The 21515-nt window shown below is 39.3% G+C and overlaps 1 protein-coding gene across 2 annotated transcripts in view; it reads right to left on the reverse strand.

Moving 5' to 3' along the window:
* ano1b (anoctamin 1, calcium activated chloride channel b) overlaps positions 1-21515 on the reverse strand; it is a 78033-nt gene that overhangs the window by 24174 nt on the left and 32344 nt on the right. For both annotated transcript variants that reach the window (XM_079265767.1, XM_079265768.1), the window contains exons 4-15: positions 20130-20281; positions 19878-19932; positions 19337-19385; positions 16629-16684; positions 16338-16379; positions 14557-14621; positions 12699-12833; positions 8396-8556; positions 7018-7100; positions 3791-3865; positions 3556-3624; positions 3248-3449 (exon numbers count right to left, since the gene is read on the reverse strand). In XM_079265767.1, the coding sequence (XP_079121893.1) occupies positions 3248-3449; positions 3556-3624; positions 3791-3865; positions 7018-7100; positions 8396-8556; positions 12699-12833; positions 14557-14621; positions 16338-16379; positions 16629-16684; positions 19337-19385; positions 19878-19932; positions 20130-20281 (1144 nt within the window). The remainder of the gene's footprint in view (positions 1-3247; positions 3450-3555; positions 3625-3790; positions 3866-7017; positions 7101-8395; positions 8557-12698; positions 12834-14556; positions 14622-16337; positions 16380-16628; positions 16685-19336; positions 19386-19877; positions 19933-20129; positions 20282-21515) is intronic.

Consider the following 21515-nt stretch of genomic DNA (forward strand, 5'->3'; position numbering starts at 1 on the left):
GGGAAATCAGCTTGTAGACATCCTCAGGCCGTGAGTGTTATCAAGCATGTGAAGTTTGAGACCGTTTGGAACAAGTCCAGCTGAGTTACATCAGCTTTTTTCATGGGGAGTCACGTAAAGTAGCCGCCCGCTACAACTAAACGATTCCGTCAAACGTAAAGCTTTTAATAACTTTTAATCACAACTGTCTTGCAAAGATTGTACTGACAAAATTTTAACTGGATCTGATGAAGTCCCTAGGAGGAGTTCATTAAAATATAGCGACTAGAAATAGGCCAAAATCTATCGAAAAATGACACAAATATCAAAATGGCCGACTTCTAGTCGGGTTTAGAGCATGGTCCCAAGAGACTTATTTTTAAGCCTCCATAGGATACATGTGCCTACCAACTTTCATACATGTAGCTCAAACGTAGCGCTGGGGCTGCTGTTTTGACATATTGTAGGGGGCGCTATAGAGGCAATTTAAAACGGCCAAGCCCAAAACCCAGATACACTATGTCTGCCTATGACCTATGACACATGTACAAAGTTCCATGAGTTTTAGAGCATCCCAACCCAGGCCCGACGTTGTCGGTTGCTCGGGCCCTAATTACCGCAGTTTTCCTTTATTTTCTCTCATATGTAGTCGTGTATGAGAAGAACCAAAACGAACACTGTAAGCAGACTACTTGATTAATAAAAGCTAATTATTTAAAAACATAATTTGTAAAGGAATGATTCTGTCCCAAGCTTTTTGATCCATATGAGCGGTTGATCACTATAAGCGGTTTCCACTGTATGTATATAAAACATCAATTGAAATGGGAATTTTGAGTGTGGAAATAATTCTGGAAACAGGGCTTCTGCCCACTTCCAGACTATTTAGAAAAGTGGTGCACTTCCTGTAACAAGCACCTGCTAGTTTACTGATCTCAAGCTAGCATTATTGCTACTGAGCAGGTGGTTTCTGCTTTAACTCCCAAAAGGAATTGATTGCAGATCTCATGAGTTTCAGTTATTTCCAAAGTTGAAGCTGATTGCAAACATATCAAATAAAGATTTGTTAAGGGGATTCCCTATTGGATTACGATTGGATAAAATGCTATTAAACCCCACTGGGTGTAACAAAATACCTGCTATATAACATAGATTTGAAAGGCCCTGAAATGTGTATTATGTCATGCTAATTCACTGTTCATATGAATTATATGTTTAAGATGGCATTTGAGCAATATTGTTGCATGGAATTGTCACCATATACATGAATTATAAAAACACCTGAATACATTTTTATGTGCTACAGAGTCAGAATGCTTATGAAAGTGAAATTCCCTTTCAAAACAAAGCCTTGCATCTCCAGAACCAAAACTCTACTTGCCTGCGTTGAGCAGTGAACATTAAGTGAACGCCTTGACTCTCTCTGACACACTTTCTGGATGCTGTTTTCTTATCGCTGCACAGTCTATAAGATATTTCTTTATTCACAAAATCACAGACACAATATCAAATCATTACAATCATCATACATTAAGCAAAAACAGTCAAGAAGAAGGTGACTCCACAATAAAAAATAAAATGGGTACAAGAGTGACCCACTCATTTTTTTTGTTGTTAAAAAAGTCCCATTGTCCACTATTACAAAGTATCCTCATACATCAGTTCGTATGATGTCTTAAGAAAGAAAAAGTTACTCATTTTTTGTGCGTTTTTCTACAAAATTCCAGCAACACCTGCTTGTTGCATCCTTACAGTCTCTTCAAATTAACCTGTCTATACAGGAAACAACATAGTTATGTTTAGGAAAAGATTGTGGTTTAAAACAACTAGATGTGCCATTAGTTAAGTATGTACGCTTTGTAGTGGTGTCACGGATCACGGATCGATCCGTGATCCGTTCGGATCACCCCTCACGGTTCGGATCACTCGTGAACCGCGGATCAATCGAGTATTTTTATTTTATTTTTTTACACTGTAATCATCATAGTGTGTAATAAAGTTCTACTGCTGCTGTTCAAGTAACAAGTCCCCGAATATCAATGCAGAGTGTCAGTGAACAGATATAAAGCAGTCGTGTGTTCAAGTCATGGCGAGCGGAGGAACGTCAGAAGCCGCGGCGTCATTTATGTCGCAAGTTTGGGAACATTTTGTCTTCCCTGTATAATGACGGATGAGGGTGGTGGACAAAGCGTTACGGTATGTAGGCGTTATTTAAAGAGAAAGACACACGACAACGGCAACACATCGGCATGTCCACACATATGAAGAGACACCATCCCGTCTGTCAGCGACGGGGACACTCCGGTGTAGAAAACAAAGGATTTCTAAATCTGGTTAAAATGCTTGAGCCACGCTACGAAATCCACTCACGCACCCACTTCAGTGCTGTAGACACGCCCCCTCTGTGAGCGTCACACACACACACACACACACACCTGGTTCAGGTGCTGACAGAAGCATCAGAGTGAAGCTAGACACGCCCAATAATATTCCAGTCACCACAGAAAGGTCGACCTTCTCCCCAGACAATGGAGATATTCTCATCTGTTTGAAAATAATGTCACAGTAATGTAACATTATTGTGTATTTGAATGACCTGACAGGAAGTAAACACAGACCCAAGTTGTTGCTGAGCAGTTCAGTTCAGTGGAAGCAGTGGAAGCTCACTGGCTGTTTCTTTCTTTCAGTATTGATCAAAGGACGAGGATATCGACATAACTCATGTTGCACTTAAACTTAACAGAATTCTTGAATGTATTGTTTTTATTTATTTCATTTTGTTTCAAATTGGACATCTTCAATATTTGTGTTTTCATGTAAGACTATAGGCCAAAGTTCTTTGCTTTAAGTGTTCTTGAAGTTCTTTAATAAATGGAAAGCAAAGTTATATTTGACTCCTCCCCTTTTCTTTATTGATCCGAAAAATGATCCGAACCGTGACTCCTGAACCATGATCCGAACCGAACCGTGAGGTTTGTGATCCGTGACACCCCTAACGTTTTATGATAAATAAATGAACGTTGACTTCTCGATTAACATGGGGAATGAACAGCGGCCTCCTGGTTAACAGCCCACCTCCCCTCTGGTCCACCCTGTGTTGGTTTTTGCTGTCTTCATCCTTCCTGGTTCATGATTACGTGGATCACATGCAAATAGATTTTTTGCGGATATCGATGAATTACAGTGCATTTATTTTCATCAGTATAGCTATGAACGCTGGATGAAAACAATCTGACTATTTTCAGAGACATGTGACCTAGTTGCTTACCTAACACAGTGAGCCATCGTGCCACAGCTCCGTACACCTCATCCAGTATGAGGATGACCACCAGGTTGATGATGGCCGTGGTGGTTTTAACCGTCAGTTGTGCGTTGCTCCTTGTGACCGGATTGGAGCTCATATAAAGGGCGGCTTTGGTGGAGATCCGGTAGAGGATCACGCCAAACACGATGGCAAACGTAACACCGATCTGACAATGAAAAGGTTTTCAGGATCAACAAACAGAATACGATTGTAAGGGGAAGAGAAACAAACAATCCACCCTGTTTTAATGCAGAGAATTGGCTTCTTCTTACCATTAACAGCATCATGACAACGTTAGTCATGTAGGCTGGAAGGCGGTCTTGACATGTGAGCTTTTCAATCTAAAAATAGATAAAGAAAAATCAGAAACAAGGCATGTAAACACACTGACAGAAATGCCGAGGTGAAAAACAACTGAAAGGCTGTAAAAAGTGCTAAAAAAAAATAGGAACTTGTGACACACACAACTTGAATGATACAAATATATGGAGACTACCATGTAATTACCTTGTGCTGTGATTTCTGATCTTTGCTCAGCGACTTCTGCATGACTCTGAATTCATACTCGGCCCTGGGGTGGTCCTGTGATGGTGGCACACAACAGAAATGACAGACAAAGACAGTGAAACATAAGTGGTGGATTTTTATGTCTGTGGAAGAAGAGACTAGTCTGTTGTTGGGGTCTGACAAATACTTGGCACCATGTGCTTTAAACAAAAGAAAAGACTTGTTCAGCAAAAGGCCTGATCTGGGTGGAAGATAACAGCAAGCTCCAAGGAATGTTTCACATGGCCTTAGATGCATAAGCAATAAAACATCAAAACTGCGATCCCATTGGACAAACAGCCACAGACACCCCAGGACCCCCCGTGGTGCAGCCCTGCTTTGTAGAATAGTACAAATAGTACATCTCACCGTAAGATGTTTAGCTTGGTGTCTGGGCTTAGTTAGGTCATTGTTTGTTTATTATCTTGTTTGATTTGCTTAAGTTACTGTATTGTTATAACGTGGTGTTGTCAATCCAATTCACTCCATTGGCTGAGAGGTGCTGTGGCGGCTGCAAACTAGCCAAACCATCAACCAGGCATAGGGAAGGTTCTGTTTCACGATTCTTTAAATTATGATGCGAGACATAAAGATACTTGTTGTGGCTGACTTTATATTTCAGTGTTTTGCAGCCGACCATCCTTCTGGCAAAAGACTGAGCAGCTGCATCACACCTCCCTTAATTGATTAGCCTGGACAATTGGACTGTACCATTCTACAAGAGCAACCCATCTATGAGAGAAAAAGGAAGAGAGGTCTCAAGGTTTGTTTGAACATCGATCAGCTACTATTGGCCGCTGTATACTATCAAAGACAAGCATTTGCGTGTTATGGCACTATCCAAGAAGGCGGTGACGGGAGATATAACTGATCAGTCATGTGAGTTAATGTTGCCTTATATCAGAACTTATGCTCTTTACATAATCCATTTATCACATCAATGCTTTTCGACAGAGGCAAAAAAAAAAACTCAAGCGAGCGTGAAAACGTTTTTGCACAATTGAGGAAGTTTTATCACATTTTGTCACGTCCATACAGCCAATCAGAGGGATTTCTCTCGCAGACTGGTTCCGCTGGCAATTAAACATGCTTTATCAGCCAAAAAGCTGACAATATGGGAAGACTAGTACGAACAGTGCGGGACTTGCCGCAAAAAATGGGCCGTCAGGCACGAACCGATGTCCTGAAATTGTCAGAAAGTCGTCCTGGTCTATCAGGTTGTTTACAGGTGGCAGCTATTTTCTCTGACACGCTGTTTAATGAGCATTACAGTAGAGTCCATACTCACCCCCCGAACCACTGGTGTGTTTAAACATAACATCGATTTTAAATGAAACATTGTCTCAGAAAATGAAATGAACACTCGCGGTTAGAATAAAAGCGAGCAGGAGAAAGAAATGGTTGAGTTGAAAGGTCAGGAAATAATGGCAGCACTTCAAGATAGGAAAAGTGATCATATTGTAAAGGTTGACAGCAGCATTTTATGGAGCCTGGGAGTGGGACTTTTCTGTAATTAACTATACATATATTATTGTTATTTTCCTGAAAAAAATGCCTTCATACTGGTGAATTAATGTAATTATCATATATATTTCTGACATTAATCAGTAACAATAATTTCCTCTGTCTGACTTTTTGATTCCACCCTTTAACTTTTGAGGCTGTAGTTTGTGTGTTGAATTTAACAGAAATATATGTTAATGTGATCCTATTTGCCTTATTTAGTTTTAAATAAGCATCCATCTCAGGCTCCATTCAATGTGATAAACAGAAAGAAGCAACAGGTAGAAAAACAATATTGAAGTCAAGCAAACATGAAGACCTTGTTTCTGTGGTATGATCTCACGAGAGCGAGATGTAGTGTTTCAAAAGATGAGCTATTTATTTCACATTTTACGTTCTTAATAATTGAGGGAATTTGTTCTTGTAAATTGGCTGCTGTCATGTGTGTCACACACACACACATTCGTACCAAACACTCTTGTGTGCGTGAGATGTATTGTATGCATAGTTAGGTGGGTAGCAACGCAACACTATAAAGAGGCATATTGTTGTCGACTAGTTTCACAGTTTTCCATGTTAAAACTTGCCTTTATATGACTATATAATGCCTCATCAAGAGATAGCTATACAATGCATAAGCACAAAAATAAAAAAATGAAAAGCTCTGTTACGTATAAAATTGATTGATGACGTATCATTTTATTCTTCTTTATATTTTATATAATCATTCATTTTAATAAATGATTAAAGGCATGTGTATGTCCATGTATGGCTCAATGTGGGATTAAAAATCAGTTCGATACATGTGTGCACAATGTTATCATGAGATAGCTTTATAAAACAGAACAATGCGTAAGCATGGCTTCATAATTCTGAAAAGAATCATGCGTATGCATATTACTGTGTGCATAAATAGAGTTTAATGTTGAATCAGTGCTGAGGGATATGCATGTGGCCCCCTGAAGTCTAGGTTCCACAGTTTCTGAATCTTTTGACAAGTGATTGCGATCACTTCTCCTTGTTGCAGTTTGTCTAGATTTGGAGTTCAGGGTTATTTTAGAATGCTACATGTTAAGTGTAAATCATTTTGACTTTTTTTTGTCACTGAAGCAATTCTGATAATGTTTGGCCTCATTCTAATACCTATACGAATGGACAAAACCTCAGTTATGTTGTGCACCATGTAAATAGAACAAAGACTCCATTTGCAAATAGAATTCATAGTAACACACATATGTCTTGTGTTATGATCTGAGTTTGGAAGCTGCAGCAGAAAGACTAAAAGAGTAAAGAGAGGACTTTATCAAGTAAAATGAATTTATCCAAACCTTGAGAGCTTCCTGTGAAAAATAAACCCAGAGAGACAGAGAGCGAGAGAGAGAGGTGGACAGGGAGATGGGGGGTGTTAGTAAAAACTACAGCATCAGATTATTACATTAATTTCACTTCATGTCTCCATATTGTTTGAAAATACTTCTTTGGTAGCTTAAAACATTTTCTACATCATTTTTGGTTGGTTCCCATTTGTTTTAAACAGAGAATGTGTTGATTTGGCAGCATCTAGTGGTGAGGTTGTAGATTGCACCCAACTGACACTTCTCCTGTGTGCCAAAATGTAGGAAATCTACGGTGGTCAAAATTAAAACGTGAACGGCGAATGGTTATGTTATTTGGTCACCACTCACCTCCTCATCTTCAAACCCAGTCAGGTCCCATTCATAGTTCAGTCTCATCTGCCTCCTCTTCCAGTGCTCCATGAACATGGCAGCTTTGAACCAGACAGAATATAATTAGAGCAATACAGAGGCACTTTTTATTACCCTTCAACTTTAAATCTTTTGTATTTCGCTGACCAGGTGCATTGGCTAAGGGAGGACGGTGGTCGTAATAAGTACATGGTCAGTCAATATCTCAAACTATCTGTTGACGATAAGACTCTGGAGGCAACGGACAATATTTTGGGGGTTCCAGTGTAGACAGCGGACATCAGGGGCAAGACTTCCTCTTCGGTCTACTGCTCATTGTTGACAATATTAGTGGAGTTTCATGGGTATCCAGTTTATACTCAGTTAACATTTTATTTTTTAGCTAATATAAAGCTAAATAGCTGTCAGACGATAGCCTGTTGGTTCCCAAATTGTGTTTGCTCTCACACGGACTGTTTACCTGCATGAGGCCAAAGCCCGCTCGAATGTGATTGCTCAATACAACTCTGACTACAAACGGAAACCAGAACACTTCTGACACCAAAATCTAGTCCCGCAGCCTCCAGATTCTGCATTCAGATCCAGATTAATAGTTATGTACTACAGGTGAAGACTGGTGGTAAATGCCTTCTATCAGCGTCTCTGATATATTTTTTATTTTATTATTTGGATAATACTAATTACGTATATTTTTTCACAGGATCCTAACAGGATCTGGGGTGAAATTATTAATGTGAAGTAGAGCTCAGTGTTTTTGATTAAATATTACACTTAAGCTCATATTTGGTTGCTTTTCCTGATGTGTTCCTTACACATGACGTGTTCGAGGGCCGCTGGAAAGTTGAAAATCCTACGATAATGTCTGTTTTTGCAGATTCCGGCTTTGATAAACGATGTATTTTTAAAAAGTCCTCGTCCTCAAACATGGATGTTCATTTAACCAGGGTCTATAAATATTAGTTAAATATTATATTTAATTAATATTTTGTCCCTTTTTACCCTCTCCAAAACCAAAAACACAGGAGCAATATGAGGAATAGATTAAACAGTGTGTTTGTTTGCCTAATGTAAGCCGCCCAGCTAACTAGCTTACTACAGTCGTAACCTAGTGATACTTCCAAGGCCAAGAGTTAGCGTGTCATTAGCTATCTATATTTTGTCACATTTAAATAAGTAAACACTAAGTTCAGGACTGGATTATTCACTGTTGGGGGGGGGCAAAATCAAAGAGCTGACTATGAGAGGCCTGATTTTGTGTACCTTTGCCTCAAATGTAGTAACAGTAAAGAAGGGCAACGTGGTTTAATGATCCGTCGATTGAAGAAAACGTCGAGAGAGCTGATGTTCGTTCCCTCACCCCACAGAGCCATGAATATGGAGAAGAAAACGGTGGTGGGGTTGTCAAACAGGTGACTGGCCCGGGCGGTTGCACAGGCCGTGCTAAGCTTCCAGTAGCTGCACACTCGGTCACACAGAGGACACATGGTGATGTTGTACCTCGGGTGGCAGATCTCCATGCTGGAAAACAAGACACACACACACACATCAAGCCACATGTACACAAACACACAGTCCATATCACACATCAACATACAGATTCATATTTCATAAATGAATGAGAGAGAGAGAGAGTGAGAGAGCATTGACGGACTGATGTTTTTAACGTTTTAGCTGTGAATGTATTGGTGCAATGCTAGAGTCAGTGAATAAATGCTACAACACCTCTAGATTCCGGCTTTGATAAACGATGTATTTTTAAAAAGTCCTCGTCCTCAAACATGGATGTTCATTTAACCAGGGTCTATAAATATTAGTTAAATATTATATTTAATTAATATATCACTGTCTCACTGTCAGTCTCACTGTACTGTCAGTACACCTGTATTTATTCTGTGATTTGGATGTATTATAATAGCCGAGCGTTGGCTAAGTGTCCGTGTTTTTGTTACGGTTCTGACACTTGCCCGACTGCTCTCATCCCCCGGCTCTGAAGCTCTGTGTTCGTCGTTGTCGGCAGCACTGAGGTCACCAAGGAATTAAATAGTAAAAAACGTATTGCCACACAATCATAAGTTTATAATGTATATTTAAAGTATGTAAAAAATATTAAGTTGGTGTCTTCCAGATCTGAAAAGATTGAAAGATTAATATCTGCTATTCTCCCTTATTAAGTTATTTATAATGTCCATCAGGCAGTCTCAATGACCACAGACAGACAGGCGGTCTGGTTTATCTCTGTGTGGTTTGGTGTCTGAGTGAGACGCTGACATTAACACTTGTACTGAGCCTGTATGGTGTGTGTCTGCGTTGAGTGTAAAAGTGTTCCGTTAGCGTGTGTCATAATGTCCTGAGGATAATGAGAAGCAGGTTGAGGAAGGGGACGAGGCCCTACTTTCCCTACTCGTTCATCAAACCTTTTATTTTGTCTCCCTCGCTCTGTATTTGTTCTTCTTTTCTGTATCCACTTTGATTTTCTTTAAAAGAGGGACAATTTTAACCTTTTATGTGGCTGTCCAATCAGTGTTGATGGTAAATGTTTGCCGTTGAAGCAATAAATTCCTCTGTGTGCTGTATTGACCAAGAAAGCTGAGGTCCTGCTTGCAGAGCCAAGCCAGCGGTGCCCACATGTACCAGGATGCTTTGCACGCAAGTTTCTGAAGCCCCGAGGGCCCCCCCACCTGTGTCCTCTTGCACAGCTAATGCACCCGCAGTCTCTCTTGGCAGCATTTCTTCTGCCTCATACTCGAGCTCAAAAAACATGGCTGTATATTTGATTCAGCCAAAACACTGTGAAACGTATTTTCATCCATAGCTTCCTCTGCACTCGTTTTATAGGATGCCATTTTCAGAGTTTGAAATGTAGCTAGTTGGTTATACAAGCAAAGAGAACAAGGAAGTTTATGTTTTGAGTGACACTAGAGCACGGCGCCCCCTGGCTACGCAGAAGCGGAGACTAGAAATCCAAGCTGAAACAGCAGCATGTTTGCATCAAATTACGTCACTGTCACGTCAAATGATGGAGTGAGAACAGATTTTTCAGCTGCAAACTCAGCTCTCTGGGCAAGTACAGCACACGTGGAGGACGTTTTGTATGGGGTCAGATCATTCTCAACAATTGCAAATGCACACAGAAAGACTCACAAATGCACACAGAAAGACTCACAAATGCAAACAGAAAGACTCACAAATGCAAACAGAAAGACTCACAAATGCAAACAGAAAGACTCACAAATGCAAACGGAAAGACTCACAAATGCACACAGAAAGACTCACAAATGCAAACAGAAAGACTCACAAATGCAAACAGAAAGACTCACGAATGCAAACAGAAAGACTCACAAATGCACACAGAAAGACTCACGAATGCAAACAGAAAGACTCACGAATGCAAACAGAAAGACTCACGAATGCAAACAGAAAGATTCACGAATGCAAACAGAAAGATTCACGAATGCAAACAGAAAGATTCACAAATGCAAACAGAAAGACTCACAAATGCAAACAGAAAGACTCACGAATGCAAACAGAAAGATTCACGAATGCAAACAGAAAGATTCACGAATGCAAACAGAAAGACTCACGAATGCAAACAGAAAGACTCACGAATGCAAACAGAAAGATTCACGAATGCAAACAGAAAGATTCACGAATGCAAACAGAAAGATTCACAAATGCAAACAGAAAGACTCACAAATGCAAACAGAAAGACTCACGAATGCAAACAGAAAGATTCACGAATGCAAACAGAAAGACTCACAAATGCAAACAGAAAGACTCACAAATGCACACAGAAAGACTCACAAATGCAAACAGAAAGACTCACAAATGCACACAGAAAGACTCACAAATGCACACAGAAAGACTCACAAATGCAAACAGAAAGACTCACAAATGCACACAGAAAGACTCACGAATGCAAACAGAAAGATTCACGAATGCAAACAGAAAGATTCACGAATGCAAACAGAAAGATTCACAAATGCAAACAGAAAGACTCACAAATGCAAACAGAAAGACTCACAAATGCAAACAGAAAGACTCACGAATGCAAACAGAAAGACTCACGAATGCAAACAGAAAGATTCACGAATGCAAACAGAAAGATTCACGAATGCAAACAGAAAGATTCACAAATGCAAACAGAGACTCACAAATGCAAACAGAAAGACTCACAAATGCAAACAGAAAGATTCACAAATGCAAACAGAAAGACTCACAAATGCATTTTTTTCAACATTCTAATTGTCAACCAATCACATGAGCGCAGCTCCCCCCTCCCCTCCCTACGAGGCTGCTAGCGTTAGAGTTGCGCAATTTGCGGAGGCGACAGGTCAGAAGTCGAGAAAGGGCAAGCTCAAATCGTGGCAGCGGCAGCCAGTAGAGGCACTTCCTGTTGCAAGCTGCTGCTGTCTTGGTGCAGATTCCGCGGTAGTTTATCCTTTATTTGTCATTATTTGACATTATGTGACAATACATTAAGGTCCTTGAAGGTATTTCTGTTGGTATGACTTTCTCGACTTCTGACCTGCTTCAATTGACTACATTTACCATCAACACTGATAAGACATCAACGAGGTGGTACATTTTCCCTTTAAACCTGAAAGCCTTTACACACCAGGGATGAAAAGGCAAAACGAAACGAATATACTGCACATTCACGTTCCATACATTCCACTGAAATTGAAAGGTTTGCACCGACACAGTCATCGATGCACTGTAACTGTAACAGATATAAATTATTTAATGCTATCGCTTATCCTGTATGGTCAGGTTTTATACTATAACTTTATCAACAAATAGGCTACATTCAATTTCATATTATGCCCAAAGCACAGTGTAAGCTAATGCAATTGGAAATGAATGGTTCTCTATACGATGTTTACCCCTCTGCAAGTCATTATTTTAGTGGTTGGCTTGTTTTTATCAGTGTTGAAACAGCTGTGAAAAAAACCCCTGCACTGCTAAATACAAAGGTTCCTGATTCGGAGGGGATAGGTTCAAAGAAATAAATGGGTTCGAATTCATAAACTGACATGCGCACAAATTATTCGCATTTAATCTAAAAAGTATTTTTCACTGTATTGTACACAGTGCATATTGCTGAGTCCTAATATTTTAACAAAAAAAATTGTCGAACCTTTTGGGAATCATCATCAATTTCTTTACAAAAGAAGATCAATATGTTGCAGCTGTGAACCAGTTTTGCTCGCCGTACAGGCATGATGGTACCAAACCAAACAACCTGTTTGACAACAAGACACTGTGGTGCTGCACACAGTCAATGCGACAGACATAAGACTGAAATCCATCTTCTCATCCCACTCAGACTGAGAGCTTTGAGTACTTCCCACAATGTCAAACTGTTCCTTTAAACCACACGTGTCAAACTCAAGGCCCGCGGGCCGAATCCGAGTTTGACACCCCTGCTTTAAACTGTTATATTAGGGGTTTATTTACAATGTGTCTAACCATTCTAGTGAAGTCTCTGTATGTCATATTAGATTACTGCACATCCTCAGATCTCTGAAAGTAAAATATTGTCACAACTAATGAGATTGATGCCCAAAAGCAAAACATTCCAAAATAGCTTCAGGGAGACGAATAGCAGCAGAGATTGAGTGGTTATAGAATTGAGTGAGTGTGTGTGTGTGTATGTTTACCTTGGTATGTTGTCATCGACTGTTGCACATCCATACAGAAACACAATGACCCCCACTAGAGAGGCAGGAATCAGCATCTGGGTATACAAACCCAACCAGGCAAAGTACAGACCGATCTTTTCACCAAAATACTTCCTGAACACAAAAGATTCAAATCATTTAGATTATTCAGACAAAGCTACAATAATGCTATCAGGACAGGGAAACCTGAACTGTACTGATGTGCTTGAAGAGTAAGCAGCGATTCAGACCGTAAACAATCCAGCGTTAAAACAGCACAGCTCGTTGGTGATGAAACAATGAAATCTGATCCAGGAAGTCCAACCTGAGTCACAAATGATGCTTTCAAAGGCTTATCAGATGTCAAAACAACTTGAAGGGTATCTGATTTAATGCCTTTAAAGACCTTTTTAGACCTCAACAATGAAAATGTATTCCCTTTTCTGCAGAACAAAAAAAAATTAACATTATGATGTTGATACAGAATGATATCCAATATTGACATGCAAATTATCTCCACAAACAAACAAAAATATTTCAATACAATGAATTGTATTCCACCATAACATATTAGATGAAACAAAAAACCTTAACACGTAGACAGCTAAATCTTTTTTGGTAGCATTTATATACAATTATCTTGAACAACAGAAATTTGTAAAAAATGTAATCAAGTAATATGGAAAACAGTATTATTGCCCAGCCTTAACACAAATACTGACAGCACTGTCAAAGACCAAATGAGCTTGAGACTGAGTGAAGACCAAGGTTGTAAAAAAACAGTCATAGGTCAGGACAAAAATCAAAACTAAACTTAAATCAATGGATGGGACTGTACTTTTAAATCATGTTTCAGAGTTAGAAATGACATGACCTAAACATCACTAAAACAATGCAGTGGTTTTAATTAAACATTCAGGATTAGGAAATCTTCAGGGCTGTAGTCTGTCTAGTGTAGTGAGCGATAAATAACTTGTTTACTTAGCAAGTAGCCAGGTGATCATGTACACGCTGCTGCCAACTGGCTCATCACACTAACTCAATTTTATTTAATTCTTCTTCATTGGTCAGACTTTGTCACCTTTCCTAAACTGAGTACACGCCTAAAGTCTTTTGAACACATTCTAAGGACTTAATTTTTTTTTTTTAACGAAATTTAAAACCTTTTAAGATTTGTTTAACGATTGGAGGGACACAAATGGACTTTGATGGGGGGGGGAATCTTAAGATGGAAAAAAATATGTGCTTTTGGAAAATCTTAAATTTGATTATGTAATGTCTGCATTTTTCTTTAGCCTTTACAATTTGTCTCCAGCCACATTAGCACCTATGTGAGGGTGTGCAGAGCAGTGCTTGGAACTAAATGCTAATGTCAGCTAACATGCTCACAAGCTGATGTTGAGCAAAACGCATCGTAATGAAAGCAACAAATCGCATCATAATGAACGTAAACACATCATAATTAACGTAAATGCATCATAATGATGCAAACGCATCATAACATGAGCAAATATATCCTAATAAACATAAATGCATCAAAATGAATATAAACGAATCATAATCAAAGCAAATGCATCATAATGACAGCAAATGCATCTTAATGAATGTAAACGCATCATATTAAGCTGGTCGCAAACATACACGTGGTTAAAAGCTCTTAATTGTTTGCATTGTTGCAAAAGCACAACATAGATACAACTTGCTTACCCCTGACGAATTTAGCTGTGACATCACCAAAAATCTGTCAATGCTATTGATTTACTAATGCCAAATTCACACTCTACAATTTTTTGCTCTGATTTTTACCATACAAGGAAGATTGAAAGTAAATAATACACCTAAATAAATATGTCCTTACCGCACAAGTCCGATGGGCTGGTACTTGTAAAAGACACTGTAGTTTGCCCACTCTTCATACAAAAGCTGAGGAAGACAACCAAACGTATTTTGTTGCATTATTTGTACAGTTTTATCATGCCTTAAGACTTTCTACTGCCATATTTGTCTTTGGGCAGACTTCCGTTTCCTATTAGTTGGGTTAGCCCCTGGGTGAATGGTTCATGTGACAAACACAAATGTCTCCCCCTGTCATTTAGATCCATCATTTTACATCATTTAAGTCATACATTTGTTCTAAGTTTAATCTGTACTGTTGGTTGATTTAATGTAATTATAAATATGCTGTAGATAGTTCATTGGTTTCGGGACTATGTTCATTCGTGGATTTATATACATTTGGTACTTGAGTATTCTCAGAAGCAGGACAATGTATGTGGGACTGACTGGCTCGTGTTTTTGACAACAATGGAGCTCTATGGCTCAGAAAAGAAGACGTATCAAGCTTTGGATAAACACAATACTTGTAGCTAGAAGCTAAAGCTACAGATCACAGTGTAAAAGTGAACCAACACATCACCTGGTGATCGAGACAGAACATGATTAAATAAAGGAACAACACTGTTCCTGTGAAGCAGAGTAGGTCTTTATTCACTGTTATGGCGTGAACAAAGACCTACTCGTTTGACGTTTAACCATGACTATCTCCAAATCCACTAAACCAGCCTGAACATGAAAGACATCTGAAACCATTACATGAGAGTCTATGGAGCAGAGCCGGATAGTTGGCGAACACTGGATACTCCGCTATAATTGGCCAGTCTGCGTTTGAGGGGCGGGACCTAGCAAAGGGCCAATTAGCATGTTCAAGCAGACCAGAGTGGTGACAGATTATTTTGTGGTTCTAGTGTGCGTGTCGGTTTGTACAGTGGTGGAAAGAAACTAAGTACATTTACTGACGTACTATACTGAAGTATAATTTTTAAATACTTGTACTTTGCTTGAGATTTACTATTTTACTGTGGGCTACTACACTACATCCATTTTTCAGCTTTAGTTACTAGTTGATTTTAAGGTGAAGATTTTACACAATGGATAATATAGCATGCTTTTAAAACCAGTGGTTTCCAACCTATTTGACTTCTGATGTCTTACAAAAAGCAGAACAGTTCAAATGTCTATGAGTTTTCAATTGCTCCACCAAAAAGTTATTTCTCAGTCTGAACTTATTCATATGGTTTCACTTCAAATAAATATTCAAATAACCCAACATCTCACTTAAAAATCTAAGATTAAAGGAAAAAGTCCAAAAACATAAAGCAGATTTGTCTATCAGAAGTACTATTTTTCATGTGGGACTTGTACTTATAATTGAGTATTTTTACATTGCTGTTTAGGTACTTAAACTTTAGGTTACTTAAAGCTCTAGTGCTTAGGATTTGGCGCCATCTAGCAACGAGGTTGCAGATTGCAACCAACGGAAACTTCTCCCTTGTGCCAAGTGTGTTGGAGAACTGTAGCCAACGAGAAAGCACAAAAACGCAAACTGCCCTATTTAAAGCCAGTGTTTGGTTTGTCAATTCTGGGCCACTATAGAATCATGGCGGCTGGCTCTGTGAAGAGGACCCGCTCCATATGTGACTGATTCTAAGGGAAAAAAACACATCAACTCCTTTTTATCAGGTGATTATAGACAAATGAAAAACATACTCCATATTCCATTTCTGTCAATATATATCCCTCAATACTACACACTCATTTCAATAAAGAATCTGATATGTAGTTTAGAAACAATTTTCTCACCTTTCTGTCATTGGGGACTGCGCTCTCCTCATTAATATCTCCCTGAAAAACGAAAGAGAAACACGACTAGTTACCGCGCTGACTGTAAACCGAGTTTAATCATCTGAGATGGACTAGTTTGAAGAGGAGGAGAAACTACAGTGGTTTTCTAGTGCTGGCATTGTTTCACCTCATCATCTAGTGATTACAATTATGTAACTGATAACGGCTACAAAACACAAACATATGAATGTGATTTACTAGTACCACTGATAATATTAAACTATTAGCAGGAGGATTAGTGGTACTCACATCATGGAGAGGATAAGCAGCTGTATAGACACCATTACCCAGCAGAGTGGTGATCCCTGCCGAGAAAAAACAAACACAGGAGTTAATGTGGGTTCTACATATTTATACCCAAGCTCAGTAAACGTTCCCACCGCTGAGTCATTGAGGCTTGCACAACTCTGAATTATATTACTTATAAGCAATGTTGGACAACCTACCAGAAAAGTGTGGTAAACTAAGCTGCCATTTATTCTACATTGAATGAAGCTTCACCACACTTAAGATACCCCCAGACAAATTTAGAAAGCTAAGCTACAGCAACATGGAAAAAGTAGTAACCACATCATATATATATTTTTGAACCAACTTTAATCAAGTAAATGTTACTAGGGGCCAATAGTCAGTAAAAATATGCCATCGGTAGATCTTCATTAATGCTTTTTAATCGACGATCCCTGTTAATGCTACATTGGGAACAACAAATCAGTTGAAATCAGCAGGAGGAAATATTCCCACAGTAGCAGGTTGGCAGCACAGTCTTGCTTGGCTACACAACGAAGCTAACAGCATCCCCCTGGGGATAAATAAAGTTTACATCTATCTATCTATCTATTTGTAACACCTAACTTAATCAGAAATGTATGCCTATTAAATTGTACTTCATTCGCATGCATGCAGTATATGCAGTGGTGTATAGTAACGAAGTAGAAATACTTCGTTACTGTACTTAAGTAGTTTTTTTGGGTATCTGTACTTTACTTTACTACTTATATTTCTGTTGACTTTTACTTTTACTTCACTACATTTTGCAAAGAAAACCGGTACTTTTACTCTGATACATTTCCCCTGAAACCTTCGTTACTCGCTACAAAATCAAATCTATCTTTAGAAACAAAATGAATCATGAGAGCAGCGTCGGGGACTGCGGTGGAACACAGACTGCAAGCAAGCAGGTTTGGTGAATCAGTGGTCCTAGCAGCAAGTTAAATCATTGGTTAATCACGTTAATGCGCAATTGCAAACAAGTGCTCCCAAAGCTGCGGTATTTTGATTCCCAGGATGCTACATGCTATAAGCTAGCGGGCGACTACATGAGTAGAATTCCACTCTACGATGACTGATTTCATGATGGAAGCAGAAATGGAGGCACCTGCTACTCCCGCAACAAACGACGGTGGTGACGAAGACCAACACCAGTGGATCGCTAGCGAGTTAGTGAGCTGAGGAAGTGTTGACAGTTGTGCAGCACTAGTTGGCTAACGTTAGCTGTAGCTATATACACGGATTGACAGGAGCCGCGAGAGCGCAGCATTAGTGAAATCCTTCGCAGCTGTGTGCAAGCTGTCTGTGACGCTGAACACACCTCTACCTGCCTCAGCGGCCTGTGAAAGACTATTTAGCATCGCAGGACTAGTCTTCAGCCCAAGAAGAGCGAGACTGAATTCTCGCAATTTTGAAAACCAACTTCTTTTGAAGATGAACAGAACATGTTTCAGTTTCAAGTAATGACTGGGTTGTTACTTTGGGTGCTGCTTTAGTATTGATCATGTTTTGATATTTGAGTCATGTTGTGGATGATCAGATGGAGTTATGATGGTAGCAGTCGCCCAATTGCAGATTCAGCTTCAGCAAAACCTTTGTGTTCAAATCAGGCCCATAGGAGTTTACAAGGCAGGTGTCCTTTCTCTAAACACTGACCTGATGCATCAAGTGGATATGTTTTGCTGAACATAATATTATGCATTGGCCTCTACATCCTCTAGTCTAATGAGCATACTTATAAACGCACTGTTACAACTCCTTCATAGTGTCATATTGCTTTTCGGAGAATTATGATGATAAGTTCATAGTAGATGCAAAAGTATACTTATGTACAATATATTATGTTGAACATTGTTGCTCCTGGATGGATCACAGCCAACCCAATTATGTTCAACACAGCTCCATGTCCTTGGTCATGGTGGCCACAGCACTTAAAAGAATAAACTTCATCATTCTCACAATTCTGACCCTTTGCTTTTTTATTAACAGCATTTACTTGTACTTTTACTTTCAATGAACAGGTTATGATGTTCATTTAATATTCAGGTTGTGATGTACATTTAATATCAGAAAATTACTTTTGATACTAAAGTACTTTTGTACTTAAGTACAATAAATATCAGATACTTTAAGACTTTTACTCAAGTAGTATTCTAAGAGGTGACTTTTTACTTTTACTTGAGTAGTTTTCCAGTAAGGTATCTTTACTTTTACTCAAGTATGGCTTTTGAGTACTTTATACACCACTGAGTATATGCAGTAATCACAGTGACCAGCTCTTCTGCTGACAGCCCAGTGTCCCTCCCAAGCACAGTCCTGCTTATAACAGAGCTAACAGCTCACATCAACAGAGATTGCATTTTAGTCAATTCGGGTGCGTTCAAGGGAGTATTGGGCAAAGATAAATCACAACGCTATCATGATGTGTTCAAATGTAAAATTATAGAATTCAGATTTTTATGAGAAACTTGAATGAATTCAGTTGTAAAAAGGAGATGTTTTCACAGTAACACAGGCTGGCTACAGGAGTGACATGGTTGGTATACACAAGGCAGGGCAGAGATGGGTGGTGTGGGACCGATTCTGGTTAGCCAGCCTGGGTCAAAATGCCAGGGACGATTTTTTGTCCGATTCCAGTCCTGCTCAACAGAAGGAGGCCTGTGAGAGAGACCGAGATCCAGACTCACCCATGCTGTACTTGGCCTTGCATTTTGTTCTTTTTAATATTTCAAACACCTGAAAGGAAATGATAAACAGAAGAACTGAACTTTATTCACCATGCTGCTGAAGAATATCTGCACATTAAAGCATCAAAAAAAAACATTTGACTTTGAGACGAGGGAACTGGAAGTGCAAAAATGCCGACTCATATCCGTGTTTTAGGTCTCATTCATGCACCACTCTTTTGACTCCTGGTTTTACACAGGACACAAACAGTGATCCTGTGTTGACCTACCGCCATCTCCCTACACAGATTTGTGTGCACTATGATTAGAAAGATATTTGTGATATGTCAAAAACAAACGCAATCTGAAACGTAATTGACAATGCAGTTTCCTTGTATGAGAACGGCATTTTTAAGAGACCAGGTTGGGTTGAAAAGAACATGTTTTACGAAACCTCTTTGTTGTTGCTAGCATTTCTGTGTTTGCTACAAAACCACAGTCATGTATAAAAGGATATTTTGATGTTGATAGACAGATCACAGACAAACTTCCGTGGACTTACTATTGAACTCCTCGTTTTGCTGTCGAAGAAGTAATCTTTGTCTGAGAGGTCAAACCTGTTTGTTAAAAGCACACACAAAAGCACACACACTTGTGACTGTATGCTAAAGTTTGGACATCTTACTGTAGTGTGTACCACAGTAATAGTGCCGTGACACTTTTGAAAATAACTTATGATGCTCTTTACATGTACAACTACGTTAGGCTACAAGGATCCAACTTTTTTCCATCAAAGTGTAAGAGATGCACTTACAGGTGCTGTTTCTCTCTGGAGAAAGTGTGTGACAGGTGTTTGATGTTCTTGGGTTGATGTTCCTCAACTTGAGGGTGGAGAGGTTCCACCAATTTACTGACCAGGGAGCTGATCTTCTCCACCACACCGCACAACTGCTTGACTTCATACACCTAGAAATAACCCACAGAACACACACACAATCACACACGATTCAATCAAGGTTACCTTCTGTGTGATGTACTTTAAAAACACAAAAGACATTGGTAGAATAGTTAATAGACTTTTATAATTAGGGGTGCAACAGATTGTTTCTGTTTAGTGCAGCCATGTCCAAAGTCCGGCCCGCGGGCCAATCACGGCCCGAGGTCAGATTTTATACGGCCCGCGCCTTCTGTCTTAAAATGCATTATTTATGGCCCGCCAGCACAGTCAAAACGGAATGAATAAATCATACAAATTCAACATGCAATTCCTATTTTTACCTCATGGTGGCAGCACCACTCTGTAACTGTCTGGCTGTTTGAAATTGGCTCTGACCCTTGAACTGTCATGGCTACGGCAAGTAAAAAAAGGAAAGTCGATAATGAGGGACAGACTAAGAGACAACTTGATTTTTTTCGTGAGCCTGTTTCATGTGTGTTGAATTTAAATGTTCGACAACTTTTCATCACCCTCACTAAGTCATATTTAAGATTGTCTTGAGGTGAGAATATTGATCGGTTCCTATGTAATTAGCTTTTAGATGGCTTGTTCTTTGTTGTCTGACTTTCAAGATGTGAAAGAAAGGCAGAATAGTTGTTGAGATGTGTTCACACATGAATGCTTACATTTGGTTACATTGCTATTTGCTGTCATTGAAAATAAAATGATAAAATAACAATGTATGTATAGGCTACTTGTATTGTTTAAAATAATGTCAGCAGGGACTGTTGGCCCTTGGGCATTTTCACATTATCAAATCTGGCCCTCTTTGAAAAAGGTTTGGACACCCCTGGTTTAGAGCTAGTGTTAGGACGTTAAACTGCTCATAATTTACTCTCTTAATCACCGCTCAGCTTCAGTCACTGATGTTAAAACCCACAAACCAAGCCAGAAATCTAGGTGTAGTTATGGATTCAGACCTCAACCTGAACAGCCATATCAAGACAATTACAAAATCAGCCTACTGTCACCTGAAGAACATATCAAGGATTAGAGGACTTATGTCTCAACAGGATTTGGAAAAACGTGTCCACGCATTTATCTTCAGCAGACTGGGCTACTGTAACGGTGTGTTTACAGGTCTCTGTAAAAAGTCCGTCAGAAAGCTGCAGCTGATTCAGAACGCTGCAGCTCGAGTCCTCACTAAGACCAGGAGGGTGGATCACGTCACTCCAGTTCTGAGGTCTTTGCACTGGCTTCCTG

The sequence above is a fragment of the Melanostigma gelatinosum genome, assembly GCF_949748355.1.
Source record: "Melanostigma gelatinosum genome assembly, chromosome: 1".
Lineage (NCBI taxonomy): Eukaryota > Metazoa > Chordata > Actinopteri > Perciformes > Zoarcidae > Melanostigma > Melanostigma gelatinosum.